Here is a 15,986-nt window from a genome sequence, read left to right as displayed (position 1 = left end):
TCAGTGTTCTTTGAATTCTGCACTCAGATTCAATCTGAGAAGGAGTGTAAAATCATAAAGGTCAGAAGTGATCATGGTGGTGAATTTGAGAACAGATTCTTTGAGGAGTTCTTCAAAGAAAATGGTATTGCCCATGATTTCTCTTGCCCTAGAACTCCACAACAAAATGGAGTTGTAGAGCGAAAGAATAGGACTCTGCAAGAAATGACCAGAACCATGATCAATGAAACCAATATGGCTAAGCACTTCTGGGTAGAAGCAATAAACATTGCATGTTATATTCAGAATAGAATCTCTATAAGACCTATTCTAAATAAGACTCCTTATGAATTGTGGAAGAACAGAAAGCCCGACATTTCATATTTTCATCCTTTTGGATGTGTTTGTTTTATTCCGAATACTAAAGATCATCTTGGTAAGTTTGATTCTAAGGCACAAAAATGTTTCCTTCTTGGATATTCTGAACGCTCTAAAGGCTACAGAGTATAAAATACTGAAACATTGGTTGTAGAAGAATCAATCAATATCATATTTGATGATAAGCTTGGTCTTGAAAAGCCAAAGCAGTTTGAGAATTTTGTAGATATAGATATTGATATATCAGAAGCTGAAGAACCAAGAAGCAAATTTTCAGAAGCTGAAAGTCTCAGAAGCAAAGGATCAGAAGATCAAGTTGCTGCATCTTTAGAGAATCTCAGAATTTCTGAAGAGCCAACAGTCAGAAGATCTTCTAGACTCACCTCAACTTATTAAGAAGATGTGATTCTTGGAAAGAAAGATGATCCTATCAGAACGAGAGCATTCCTTAAGTACAATGCAAAATGTCAATTAGGTCTTATTTCTTTGATCGAGCCAACTTCTGTTGATCAAGCTCTAGAAGATCCAGACTGGATAATTGCCATGCAAGAAGAACTAAATCAGTTTACAAGGAATGATGTATGGGATTTGGTTCCTAGACCAAGAGGATTCAACATCATTGGTACAAAGTGGGTTTTCAGAAACAAACTTAGTGAGAAGGGAGAAGTGGTAAGAAACAAAGCCAGACTGGTAGCTCAGGGTTATAGTCAGCAAGAAGGTATTGACTGTACAGAAACCTTTGCACCAGTGGCCAGGTTAGAATCTATTCGCTTATTAATTTCTTTCGCCACTCAACATAACATCACTCTATATCAGATGTATGCTAAGAGTGCCTTCTTAAACGGCTATATAGATGAGGAAGTCTATGTCCACCAACCTCCTGGTTTTGAAGACTCTAAGTCTCCAGAACATGTTTTCAAACTTAAGAAATCATTGTATGGGTTGAAGCAAGCTCCTAGAGCTTGGTATGAAAGATTAAGTTCTTTCCTTCTGAACAATGGTTTCACTAGAGGACAAGTGGATACGACTCTCTTCTGTAAAACGTCTAAGAAGGACATTTTAATTTGTCAAATTTATGTTGATGATATTATTTTTGGAACATCTAATGCTTCACTTGGAAAGGAGTTTGCTAAGTCTATGCAGTCTGAATTTGAAATGAGTATGATGGGAGAACTCAAGTATTTTCTGGGGATTCAAATCAATCAGACTTCTGATGGAACTTATGTTCATCAAACGAAGTATGTGAAAGAAATTCTGAAGAAGTTTAATCTCTTTGAAAGCAAAGAAGCCAAAACTCCTATGCATCCAACGTGTGTTCTAGGTAAGGATGAGGTAAGTAAGAAGGTAGATCAGAAGTTGTACAGAGGTATGATTGGATCTCTTCTATATTTAACTGCTTCTAGACCTGACATTTTATTCAGTGTTTGTTTGTGCGCTAGATTCCAATCAGATCCTAAGGAATCTCACTTAAGTGCTGTTAAGAGAATTCTGAGGTATCTGAAAGGTACTACTAATGTTGGTTTAGTCTACAGAAGATCTAAAGAATATAACGTAGTAGGATTTTGTAATGCTGACTATGCTGGAGATAGAATTGAAAGGAAGAGTACTTCTGGAAGTTGTCAATTTCTTGGAAGTTGCTTGATCTCCTGGTACAGCAAGAAGCAAGCTACCATTGCCCTCTCAACAACAGAAGCAGAATATGTTGCTGCTGCTGGTTGTAGCACACAAGTGCTCTGGATGAAGAGTCAGCTAGAAGATTATCAAATATATGAGAGTAACATTCCTATTTTCTGTGATAATACTTCTTCCATATGTTTATCTAAGAATCCTATCTTACATTCCAAAGCTAAACATATTGAGATTAAACATCATTTCATTAGGGACTATGTTCACAAGGGTGTTCTCTCTTTAAACTTTGTGGATACAGACCATCAATGGGCTGATATCTTTACAAAACCCCTTGCTGATGATAGGTTTAAGTTCATTCTGAAGAATATCAGTATGGATGTATGCCCAGAATGAGAAAATGAGAAGGTCTTATGTATGGCTAAGTTCTGAAATGTGTTGCGATTATGTTTTTATAAGAAGTTCTGATAATGATCAATTAGAAGTTCTGATTCTGTTATGACTAACGTTTCATTATCTAAGTTGATTCAGAATCTCTTTTAAAGTAAAACAGCTGTCACTAGTTTTTCCAGAAAATGAACACGTGTTCACTATTTTTGGACAAGTATGCGTGCAGTTGAGGAGACGCCGCCCTAGGTAACTGTGCAAATCATTTCATTTTGTCACTTTATCTCTCCTAACGTCATATCTCATTAAATGCAAATTGATGTCATGTTTTTCTGTAATCATTTCATTTAAACCATATTGCATTTATTATTTTCTTTTATCCAACCTTTTAAATACTCCTCTTCATTTTCATTTCATCTTTTTCACTCTCTCTCTCTCTTCATTCGTCCCTCTCTTTCTTTTTGCATTCAACGCATAAACCCTAGCTTGTGTCTGCAACTTAGCATTTCATCATGAATCCTTCTTCAAGTTCTTCAAGCCAAGTAGAAGTTTCTTCCACTCATCTGGTTTTCACCAAGCATGGGTATGCTCCATTGAAGACCTGTTCCATTCCTACATCAGAAATGGAAGTTCTTTGTGAATCTTCAGTGGATTTTGAAAATCTGAAAGCTCATGGTTTCAAACCCGAAGCAAAGACAATGGCACAAGGGTGGTCAAACTACCTTGATAGATTGGTTGGACCAATTTATCCGGCTCTTGTGAAAGATTTCTGGGCTCATGCAACGGTTACTCCAACTGCAATCATCTCCTTCGTGTTAGGGCATGAAGTTGTGATAACTGAGAAGTTGATAAGGAAGCTGTACAACCTGGATGATGAAGAAGGATGTACTGGTCCTCTTCATGCCAGAGTTAGTTGGCCACAGGTTGAAAGACAAATATCTTTTGCTACTGGTCTTGAATCTCATCAAACTGGTACATTGAGGGCGTTCTATCAAGTTTGGGCTGAGATTATTCTGGGATCTCTCCATCATAGAAGAAGATCATTCTCCTCCAGGTACATTGGTCCTGATCATAAATACACTCTTTTCTGCATTGGAAGAAGAATTGAACTCAACATCTCCAACATTCTTTTTCAGAATCTGAAGATGTCTATTGAAGAGTCAAGAGATGAAGAACGTGAGAAGTATCCTCATCTTCCAAGAAATTCTATTCCTTTCGCCAAAATGATTTCTGACATTCTGATAGAAAGTGATTTGATGGACTCTCTAAGGACTATTGGAACGTCCAAGTTCTTTGGAGTCATTCAAGGTCATGTTATCAATGGTTTTGATCTGCAAAGATTGGAACTTATCAGGGAGGTAACTTCTGTTCCTGTAATCTTCCCAAATATTCTAACCAGAAGAATTCCGGTTGAAGGCTTTGCTACCTTGTTCCAAGCTGAACTTCACAAGGCTGTCAAACATTATTTGGAATCTTCTGTAAGAACTCAATCTTCTATTGATCCTGCATGGATTCGTGGAAGAGTGCTTCCTTCTCTGGCTGACCTTCAGAAGAAGGATCAGAAAAAGCAAGAAGCTAGGCTAAAAAGAAAGGCTCAAGAAGAAGAAGCCAAGCAAGCCAAGAAGCAGATGGCAACTTTCCCATGCAACTATACCAACCACCTCCTTTTGAGCCTCAAACTTCTCTTCCCACTCCAAACAGTATCCAACCTCCTCCTTCTGAACCACAAAACACTTTCACCATACCAAATCCTCCCCCACCATCTCTTTCTACACCTGTCTTGAACCCTACTCCACTAAATATCTATCCCCCAACTCCTTCTAATATCCCATCCTCATCAACCATCTCCACAGATATTCCATCTTCTTCAACCACAGCAGTTCCACCTTCTCTATCCCATCCCTTACCTACCAGAAAATCCAACCCATACTGCCTCCTCTACCCTGACTACAAATTCACCTTCAACTCTCCTGAACCTGAACCTCATATCTACCTGGAGTTGTTCAGACATGAAGTTGTTAGTAGGCTGGATCTCTTGAGAGACGCCTTCTTCAATGACCTTGATGATGTTTCCACTAGAAACCTTTGGAGAAGCTTTCGCCAAGATTTTCAGGTGAGAGCTATGGCTGTTCAGAAAAGACTAGTGGCTGCTGCACCTGGTTATGCTGGATATCTCCTAGAAGTTGATGATGGCAAATATTTTCATCCCATCAGAAATAGGAGATCTCTCGAGGAGAAGATGTTTGTTGATGAGTTGCTGGACAATCCTTGTAGGGAGATTGTGGTCTGGAAACCTAAGTATCCAGTCCTAACTAGAGACTTCAAGTCACTGTTTGACTTTCTGAGGGAGAGTCCTTCTGAGGAAGACCCCAATATGGTCATTCCAGAAGTTGTTGACCCGCCATAAGTTGAAGGTCCTTCTGCTTCAAGGAATCTTGCTGCCATTTTTCAAGCTCTTGAGAATGGAGATTCTGATCTTCCTGCTCGAGAATATGAAGAAGATGCTTCCATGGAAGAAGCTGATGCTGAAGATCATCCTGCTGAGACTATTCCTGTTGAGGAAAATCAAGTTGATGATCTCACAATGGAAGCTGCAGTTGTGAATGTTGTCCCTCTGGACAAAAGTTGTGAAGCTTCTTCTGGTGAACCCTCTCTTCTGGTGAAGACTCTATAGGTTATTCAAAAGAATCAAGCTGAGCTAGCTTCTCGTATGGACAACCAAGATACCATCAATGCTGAGTTCCGCTCTTTCATAGACAGGCAGACTGAGAGCAATGATGGGATTCATGACATGCTGGCCAAGATTATGTCTAAGCTAGGGTCGTCTTAGTCCTTTGTGTCTTAGTTGTTTTCTTTGTTTCTTGCATCTGTCTTCTATGCATCTTCCTTGTACCTTATGATAATTCTCTGTTGCAATCAACGAAAATTATCCTTCTTTCTCTCATATTGTTTGTTTTTCATCTGAATCTTTTGTGTTTTTGATGTTATGACAAAAAGGGGGAGAAACTGTGATAAATGATCTGATTTATTTTATCAGTTGCTGGGAGTAAGTCTCCACATTTCTAACAGAACTTGCAAGTTCTTTGTCTATTGAGTGTTGTTTGCAGGATTGAAGACAATCTTAAAAGCTCAACATGAGAAGCAAAGACATGGGGAAAAGCAATTCTGTATGGAATCAAGCTCATGGAAATTGAAGCAAGCTGAGTGCTGTAAAGCTTCAAGATCAGAAGCAAGAAGGAAGAATGTTATGATATTCTGATGATAGAATATGCTCTAACTCATTCTTATTTCTTATATGTTCTGATGCATGTTTTTGTTCTAAATATGCTTTGAAACATTATTGTTTTTGCTCTGATACATATTATATGTTCTGATACATATTTTATGTTCTGATTCATTCATGCTCTGACTTTTGTCGTTTAGTTTGTTCTGTAACATTTCAAGATGTAGAGATGCTCTGATGATGCTCTGGTACATTCAACAATGTTCTGATATAATCTAGCATGCAATGATCCAAGAAGAAATTCAAGCTCTGAAGCTGTCCTATGGAAGCAAGAAGCAGAAGCTATGAATGTTCTGAAGATCTAAGCATATGTGATCGTCTCAACTGAAATGGAAAATACTCAAGGAAGTCCTTTATTTATAAATTTCTTCCAGTATTTATTTCAGGGGGAGATTATTTATCTCAGGGGGAGATTGTTAATCTCAGGGGGAGGTATACTCACACACTATGTTTATATGCTTATGCTATAGCTGTGTAATTGTCTTTAGCCGTCTGATTTTCTGATTGCAAATTCATATCATTTATATATGTTTTTGTTATCATCAAAAAGGGGGAGATTGTTAGAACAAGATTTGTTCTGATCAATATTCTTAGTTTTGATGATAACAATGTATATGAATTTTGTATGAGATAATGTGGTACTCTAATACTATGCAATTTCCATTTCATGAATTATATAAAGAATATGCACAAAATCAGCGCAAGAAGCACTGACTCAGAAGGTTCAACATGCAACATCAGAACATGGTTTGGCAAGACATCAGAAGATGGTCAAGCAGAATCAGAACATGGTCTATGGAAGCATCAGAAGAACTTGAGATCAGAAGCAGAAGCACTGAAGTTCTCATGGTATCACGCTAAGAAGAACTTCAAGGTCAGAAGACAAGAAGATGCTCTGCACCAAGCTGTTTGACTCTGATGATATTCAAACGTTGTTTACACAAACATCAGATCAGAAGCAAGTACAAGATGGCAGGCTACGCTGACTGACAAAAGGAACGTTAGAAGCTATTAAAGGCAACGTCAGTAGACATAGCGAAAGCAAGGCTCGAGGTAGTTGACAAAAGAGTGAAACATTAAATGCAATGCTGTACGGATTACGCAAAGCATTAAATGCTCCCAACGGTCATCTTCTCAAGCGCCTATATATTGAAGTTCTGATGAGAAGCTGAATACAATACTTGCGCAAAAATACAGAAATGCTGTCAAATTCAAAAGCTCTCAAAAACTTCATCATCAACTTCACTACATTGCTGTTGTAATATCTTAGTGAGATTAGGCTTAAACTTAAGAGAAAATCACAGTTGTGATAATGGCTTATTTAAGAAGCATTGTAACTCTTAAAAGAATCTGTTTACATTAAGTTGTAAGAACTAGAGTGATCAGGTTGTTGATCAGTATACTCTAGAAAGTCTTAGAGGGTATCTAAGCAGTTTGTTCCTAGAGTGATCAGGTTGTGATCAGTATACTCTAGAAGACTTAGAAGTTGTCTAAGTGGAAAACCATTGTAATCTTGTGTGATTAGTGGATTAAATCCTCAGGTGAGGTAAATCACTCCAAGGGGGTGGACTGGAGTAGTTTAGTTAACAACGAACCAGGATAAAAATCATTGTGCAAATAGTTTTTATCTTACAAGTTTTAAAGCTACACTTATTCAAACCCCCCCTTTCTAAGTGTTTTTCCATCCTTCAGTTATATGTGTGTATGATATATGTTGTGTGGCTGTTTTGTGGTGTTTGATCAACTTGAATCGATTTGGTCGAGGTTGAGGAATTTGGGATTCAGGTTCGTATGCTGTCAATTGCGATTGAGATCTCTGATTTTTGCCAGTTCGCGCCGCGAAGGTAGGTTGGCGCCGCGAAGGCGTAGTTCTTTTCTCGTTTCGTGTCGCGTGCATATGTTTGCACCGCGAAGGTGTCGTTTCCTGGCAGCGCGTCGCGAACATTGTGTGGCGCCGCTTGCTGCTAGTAATTTTTGAGAATTTTAAAGATGCATAACTTTTGAACCGTTGGCCTGTTTTAAATGCCGTTTCGAGCAGGATGAAGCTTATGAAATATTCCTTGTGTTATAATAATAAAATGAGCAGCATCTTGAATTTATTTTATCAACATTTTCTTGTTTTGATGTATGATGTGTTGTGATATATATGATAAGATGGAACGATACAAGCTATGTTTAAAACATGATTCATGTGATGATTGGTTTGTTGGTATGATGAATCTTATGAGATAGTTTTGTGATGATGTGAGTAGGATGTGAATATCTTGTTTGTTGGATGGATGACGTATTGTTGACATATATGATGAAATGTGACAATATAAGATGTTGTTTTGAAAAACATTATGATGTGATAATTTGTTGAGAATTATATAATGATGATTGCTTTGTTTAGAATGATGTAGATACACGTATATTATTTCTTATTGATGATGGTGATTGATGCAAATACATGTATGTTCTTTAATGATGATGATGATGATGATGATGATGATTGAATTATAATTAAATGATGCTAATATATATGAACATACTTGATGATGATGATATTGATGATGATGATGATGATGGTATAAGTATGTTGTATATGTTGCATTCATTCATATTCATTGTTGATGCTGTATCCATGATGATGTGTTGGATCAGTAAAGGGCATGATTCCCATTGTGTGGAATCTGTGCTGGCAGGGCCGTATCTTGATGATGTTGGATCGGTCATGGGTTATTCCCATTTGATGATGTTGGTACCACATGCATAGTGTCAGTTGCATTCATATGCATGATTTTTATAACATGATTGGATGTTGTCCAGTGTTATGATTTTGTTATGATGTGTTGGTTTGATGAGGATGAAACTTGTCTGAATTCTGAATATGTTTTCAATTGGGAGAATGATGTAACTATGAGGTGTCATTATTTATGATTCAATAACATTTGTTAATTTGAATGAGACTCACCCTTACTGTTGACATTTTCAGATTGGCAAGTAGCGGCTTTTGGCTTTGGTGAGGATAGCTTATATGCTAGTTTGCTTAAGTATAGCGTCGGTGTCATGCTCTGATATTGTAACACTAGGGAATGCTAGTTTAGAGTCTACGACATTATTCTATTTTGTTGTTATTGTATTAAACTTGTGGGATATTGCATAGATGATGTTATGCTTATCCGTATGATGAATATTCCGCTGTGTTAACATGAGATGTTTATGAGTTATGATGAATTGTTCCTTAGTGAAAGCATGACAATGGATTTATGATAAATTGGTCTAAATTGAATTGTGGCACCCTTGTTTTCATGTTTACTCTGAATTATTTTATTAATTTCCGCGGGGTTTAGAAGGGTGTTACACAAACAGATCAATGTGCAGAAGTTTTAGCGGCCTAGAGGAAGAAACAACATTCTTAGATTTGAATGAAGATTTGGAAAACTTCCCTTTCTGACATGCTTCGCAAAGAGCATCTGATTTATATTTCAAATTAAGGAGTTCTCTAACCAGATTTAGTTTGTTAATCTGAGAAATCTTTCTCAAACTAGCATGGCCTAATCTTCTGTGCCAGACCCATTGCTCTTCACTAACAGACATAAGACAAGTTACCTTTTGATTCTTGAGATCTTGAAGATCAATCTTGTAAATGTTGTTCTTTCTCTTGCCTGTAAATAGGATTGAGCCATCCTTCTGACTTAAAGCTTTGTAAGACTTTTGATTGAAGATTATGTCATAACCATTGTCACTTAATTGACTTATGGACAATAAGTTATGAGCTAATCCATCTACAAGAAGTACATTAGTTATGGAAGGAGAGTTACAAATACTTATGGTTCCTGAGCCAATTATCTTGCCCTTCTGATCTCCTCCAAACTTGACTTCACCAGCGGGCTTAAGCACCAGGTCTTGGAACATAAACCTTTTTCCTGTCATGTGCCGCGAGCACCCAGAGTCCAGGTACCATGACATGTTTTGCTTTATCTTCTTTGTTGCCAAGGATATCTGCAACAGAAATTATCTTCTCCTTAGGTACCCACATTTTCTTGGGTCCTTTCTTGTTAGTTTTCCTCAAGTTCTGATTGAACTTGGGTTTAGCATGATATTTAACAGGAGGTACATCATGATATTCCTTAGTTTGAGCAACATGATATTTTTCTATTTTGTGTCACATGCTTCTTTGTGTGTGTAATGTGAAAGCTTTTAGCATGCGAAGTGAGCCTAAAATCATGGGAGTGGCCATACTTGAACTGATCATACAATGGCTTGTATGTGATTTTCATATCATCTACAGGTTCAAGTTTGTATGGTGTTTCACCCTCATAACCTATGCCAACTCTCTTATTTCCACTAACAGCATATATCATAGAGGCAAGTTGACTTCTACCAATACCTCTAGATAAGAACTTCCTGAAACCCAAGTCATATTCTTTAAGAATATTGTTCAAGCTTGGAATAGATTTTTCTGAACCAGAAGATGACTCAGCATCTTTGGATAGTTTTAAAACTTTTTCTTTGAGTTCAGAATTTTCTAATTCAAGCTTCTTAGTTTCAGATACAAAGAGCTTTCTCAGCTTTTTGTATTTGATACTAATCTTAGCCTTGATTTCAAGAATTTCAGCTAAACTGGAAGCTAGCTCATCTCTAGATAGTTCAAAAAATACCTCTTCAGAGTCAGAGTCTGATCCTGATGTAGATTCTGATTCAGCATCCATAGTAGCCATCAGCGCTATGTTGGCTTGCTCGTCTTCAGAGTCTGATTCTGATTCTGATGAATCTGAATCATCCCAAGTTGCCATAAGACCTTTCTTCTTCTGGAACTTCTTCTTGGGTTTCTCCCTCTGAAGCTTTGGACACTCACTCTTGTAATGTCCTGGCTCCTTGCACTCAAAGCACGTGACCTTCTTTTTGCCAGATCTTATGAGTCCAGAAGATTCTCCTCTTTCAGGCTTTTTAGAACTTCTGAAGTTCTTGAACTTCCTTTGCTTACTCTTCCAGAGTAGTTTACCCTTCTGGAGATCATGGACAGTTCATCTTCGTCTTCTTCTGATTCTGACTCTTCATAATCTTCTTCCTCCGCCTGAAAAGCATTAGTGCATTTTTTATTCAAAGATTTTAAAGCAATAGACTTACCTTTCTTTTGAGGTTCATTAGCATCCAGCTCTATTTCATGACTCCTCAAAGCACGGATCAGCTCTTCCAAAGATACTTCATTCAGAATCTTTGCAATCTTGAATGCAGTCACCATTGGGCCCCACATTCTGGGAAAGCTTCTGATGATCTTCTTGACGTGATCAGCTTTTGTATATCCCTTGTCAAGCACTCTTAATCCAGCAGTTAGAGTTTGAAATCTTGAGAACATTGTTTCAATGTTTTCATCATCCTCCATCTTGAATGCTTCATAATTCTGGATTATGCAAGAGCTTTTGTCTCTTTGACTTGGGCATTTCCTTAATGAGTCATCTCTAATGATTCAAAGATGTCATGGGCAGTTTCTCTGTTTGATATCTTCTCATATACAGAATAAGAAATAGCATTCAGCAAAATAGTCCTTGACTTATGATGATTTTTAAATTGTTTCTTTTGATCATCACTCATTTCTTGTCTTGACATCTTTTCTCCACTAGCATTTACTGGATGTTTGTAACCATCCACAAGCAAGTCCCATAAATCACCATCTAGACCATGAAATTAACTTTCCAATCTATCTTTCTAGTATTCAAAATTTTCACCATCAAATACTGGTGGTCTAGAATATCCATTTCCATTGTTGTGTTGATCATTTGAAGTAGATGTAGAAGTGGATGTAACAATATCAACTATATTGACTTAGTGTTTTTCTCACCCTGAATCTTTTTCTAACACGGTTAAGTGCTTGCACCTAGAACCGGTGCTCTGATGCCAATTGAAGGATATAGAAACACTTAGAAATGGGGGGTTTGAATAAGTGTAACTTTAAAAACTCTTAAGATAAAAACAATGAACACAATATTTTTATCTTGGTTCGTTGTTAACGAAACTACTCCAGTCCACCCCTTTAGAGTGATTTACCTCAATTGAGGATTTAATCCACTAATCAATCTTGATTACAATGGTTGTCCACTTAGAAACACTCTAGGTCTTCTAGAGTATACTGATCACACCTTGATCACTCTAGGAAATCACCAGTTAGAAACTTCTAAGTCTTCTAGAGTCTACTGATCTCACTGATCACTCTAGGAACCTTTTACAAATCAATGTAAAATAAATGTTTACAAGAGTATGAATTTGCTTCTTAAAAAGCTATAATCACAACTATGATATTTCTCTTAAGTTCTAAGCTTATCACTAACTAAATATTACAAAGTATGTGATGTTAAAGATGAAGTTCGTAAGTATTTATTTCAGCAGCGTTTTGGTATTCTTGCAAGAGTTATATATTGCTTCTGATCAGAACTTCACTATATATAGGCGTTTGAGAAGATGACCGTTGGAATGCATTTAATGCGTTGCGTGACTGGACAGCTTTGCATTTAATGTTTTCACTGTTTTGTCAACTACCTCGAGCCATGTTTTTCTCTGCTTTTACTGACTTTGCCTTTTGTAGCTTCTAACGTTCCTTTTGTCAGTCAGAGATTAGACTTCATAGCCTGTCATCTAGTACTAACTTCTGATCTCAGATTTTATGAATACAACGTTTGAATAATCAGAATCAGAGTTACAGCTTGGTGCAGAGCATCTTCTTGTCTTCTGACTTTGAAGTGCTTTAGCGTGATACCATAAGAACTTCAGTGCTTCTGCATCTGATCTCAAGTTCTTCTGATGCTTCATAGACCATGTTCTGATTCTGCTTGACCATCTTCTAATGTCTTGCGAGAGCATGTTTTGATGTTGCAATCCTAAACCTTCTGAGTCAGTGCTTCTTGGCACTGAATTGTGCATACTCCTTATATATTTCCTGAAATGAAAAATGCATAGGATTAGAGTACCACATTGTCTTATACAAAATTCATATACATTGTTATCATCAAAACAAGAATATTGATCAGAACAAATCTTGTTCTAACAAATATGAACTTTTATAGAAATCATACTTTGGTTAAGTAAGGTTTTCATCTTCATGCTATGATATATAAATGGTTGTGAAATTGATTTTGAATTTTCATTTAACAAATCATGCCAAATTACAATGATTTATTCTGAAGTTTCTAATTAGTCAGAAAACTTAAATGAAGTATGCATGATTAAGTTTTTAGAACCATTTGACATTTGTATGAATTTTTTTTAGGACAAACAAAATGATAAGTTAGGGAGAGTTGATAAGTGTCAAAATTACTTGTTTCACATTAGCACTTATCAACTTATATAACAAGAAATGATATGAAAAACCCCTAACTAGTCATAAAAAGGAGATAAAACTTTTGAATGAATATTTTAACTATGACATTCACGGTTACAACTGAAAATATCAAATCAAATCATAAAACATAGATGCTTAATAGAAAAGGACTCATTGGGCGAAGCAGTGGCTCGCCCAACAAAGACAGGATACTAACAAAAAGCTTCCTTTATTAGACATTCTTGTCAAGCGAAGACACATATGACTTATGAGCTAAATTACTTCATGGAGAAGTAAAGTATTTATGTTGGGTGAAGTGACAACCTCGTTGGGCAAAACAGGGAGGTTCAAAATTGACTATGTTACTTTAGGGTGAATAAAGGATTTGCTTGATTGGGGGAAATATAGGCTCACTAGGAAAAATGAGTTTATTATAACCTACTTGGTGAGTTGGACATAACTTACTGATGAAAAACGACATGCTTATTGGGCGAGCTAATGCCTTCCTATCGCACCCCAATTTTTGACCCGCATATTTCATTCGTTGGCTTGTCCCATTTTTTATTTCATGTATATTCATCATTTAAACATCGCATCGTTGCATATTCTGAAGAAAAAAAACAGACTTTTGATAAAGTCGATAAAAATAGCTTGCATTTTCACATCTTTGCATATTTTTATTCGAGTTATTATTTTTCGAATTTTTATTTTGGATTCCATAGATTTTAGTTTTTTTATCATCATCACTTTAAATAAAATATAAATTTGTTTAGATAATTGTAATTAATTTTTGTTATTATTTTAGATTTAGATTTTATTTAGGTTTTTTTTATTAATCAAAGAATATATACAAACAAAAAAAGAAAAAATAGTTTAAATGTTTTAGGCCCATTTCTTTCTTTTCTTTAGGCCCATCTTCTAAGTCAAACAAAAAAATAATAAACTTTTCATTTTCAGATTCTTTTCCCACGCCTCTTCATCAACCTTCATAAGACCATGTGCAATGGTAGAGTTATTTAAAGTCCACACCACAAAATCATGTGCAGTGGGGTGTGTAATGTAGTGTTGAGTGTGTGTTGGAGGAGAGAGATGTTGAGAAAACTCAACACCATTTAATCTGACCGAGGGCATGACGTGGCAGCGCCTCATTGGTCTGGGCCAGGCGCGTGTAGCCCACTCGCTGGGTGTGAGAGTGGGTCTTAATCCACGCGGAGAGAGAAAGAGAAAAGGGATAAGTGCAGCCACGTGGCTGTGCTTGATTGGCTGACCAGATTTTTATCCATTTAATACTTTGAACTCAATTATTTCGTTGCAAATTTTTTTTTTTTTTACCAAAATTCATGATTTTTTTTCTCTATAAATAGAGACTTGGTTCATTTGATTTGGACACAGAAAAAAAACCAAGATTTTCACTATCTTAATTTTATTATTAGTGTTTATTTTGAAGTTAAGTGTCTTTTTTTAGTGAAATGGATCCCAATAATCATTTTAACACTCAAAATTCTGCTAATTTTCCATTTAACCAAAATCCCAACAATTTTCCAAATCCCAACAATTATCAAAATCCCAACTATTATCAAAATCCAAATCAATTTTCCAACCAACATCCTCAAAACATACCTAATTTTGGTTTTCCACCAAATTTCAACCAGTCATCCTCTGTTCCAAACTTTCAAACATATTATGGATCTATGCCGAGAAATCCATCTCAAATACCCCCGTTTAATGGTTATGTGACAATGGCGAATGCAAATTTTCCAAGTGGTGGTGTACCTGAATTTCCCGAGTTTTCAACACAACTAACTATTGGTGGCATGATAGTTTCTAATGAAGTCGGTCCGAATTCAGAGGATTCAACTCCTAAGAGCAGGAAAACTCAGCAACCAGCATGGAACATTGAACAAAATTTGGTGCTAATTAGTGGGTGGATTAAATTTGGAACAAACAGTGTTGTCGGGAGAAACCAGAAAGGTGAAACATATTGGGGTAAAATTGCTGAGTATTGTAATGAGCATTGCTCATTCGATCCTCCGCGTGATGGACCTGCATGCCGAAACCGTTTTAATTATATGAACAAAGTGTTGGGTAAATGGATTGGCGCTTATGATGGCGCTAAGCGTATGCAAGGAAGTGGTTGGTCGGAGAATGATGTTTTGGCAAAAGCGCAAGAATTATATGCATGTGGGAAGAATGTTAGATTCACTTTAATGGAAGAATGGCACGCTCTCCGTGATCAACCACGTTATGGTAGTCAAGTAGGAGGAAATATTGGCTCAGGAAGTAGTGGATCTAAGAGATCTCGCGAGAGTGATGCATGTGGCTCAAACACTGTAGAATCCAGTGCTCGTCCTATAGGAAGGGAGGCAGCTAAAAAAAAGGGTAAAAAGAAAAGCAAGGAATATGCCTCGGAGGTGGTGGACAAAGAATGATTTGTATCGTCCTATACGTTAATTGTGTGTTGTATTTTAAATTAATTTAAGATGATTTGTATCGTATCCAATTATTTAAATAAATTTTGTTTTTATTACAAAAAATTAAAAAATAAATTATTAAGTATTTATTATTTTAATTTAATTTTAATCGATAATTGAAATTTTATGTAATCATAAAAATAAAAATAAAATTTAAATAAGAATATGAAAATAAAAAGTGGTGGGGTAGGGTGTTGAGTGAAAAACCATTGGAGAGGCTAAAAGTTGAATGGGTGTTAAGTTATTAGGTGGAAGAAAGAGAAAATGATGTGGAGTGTTGGGAGTTGAAAAAGTGGGTGTTGAGTTTTTCAACCATTGTAAATGGAGACAAAGTTTACACCAAATTGGCCATACATAATGGATAGCACAAGAAGAGGAGGAGAAGAGGATTCAGTAAAAACGGCCACAAACACAGAACCTCTGCTCATTTTTTTTCACTGACCTCTAAAATCAAACCTCTCATACACCACCAACAATCCCCAAACCACACAAAACCTCCACCTACCAAACTCAAACGACACAACCTCAATACCCTGCATACATCCTCACTCCATATACACTCAAA

General features: G+C 36.5%; 1 protein-coding gene across 1 annotated transcript; it reads left to right on the top strand.

Annotated features, from left to right (window-relative positions):
• Positions 1-14,419: 14,419 nt before the first annotated feature.
• On the top strand, positions 14,420-15,379 carry LOC131618713 (uncharacterized). Its single transcript, XM_058889880.1, has one exon. It carries the CDS (start codon positions 14,420-14,422, stop codon positions 15,377-15,379), a length of 960 nt encoding a protein of 319 aa, XP_058745863.1.
• Positions 15,380-15,986: the final 607 nt, after the last annotated feature.

Source organism: Vicia villosa, linkage group LG7 (genome assembly GCF_029867415.1).
Source record: "Vicia villosa cultivar HV-30 ecotype Madison, WI linkage group LG7, Vvil1.0, whole genome shotgun sequence".
NCBI lineage: Eukaryota > Viridiplantae > Streptophyta > Magnoliopsida > Fabales > Fabaceae > Vicia > Vicia villosa.
Note: the sequence above shows the minus strand (reverse complement) of the source record. Positions and strands in the feature narration are given on the sequence as shown.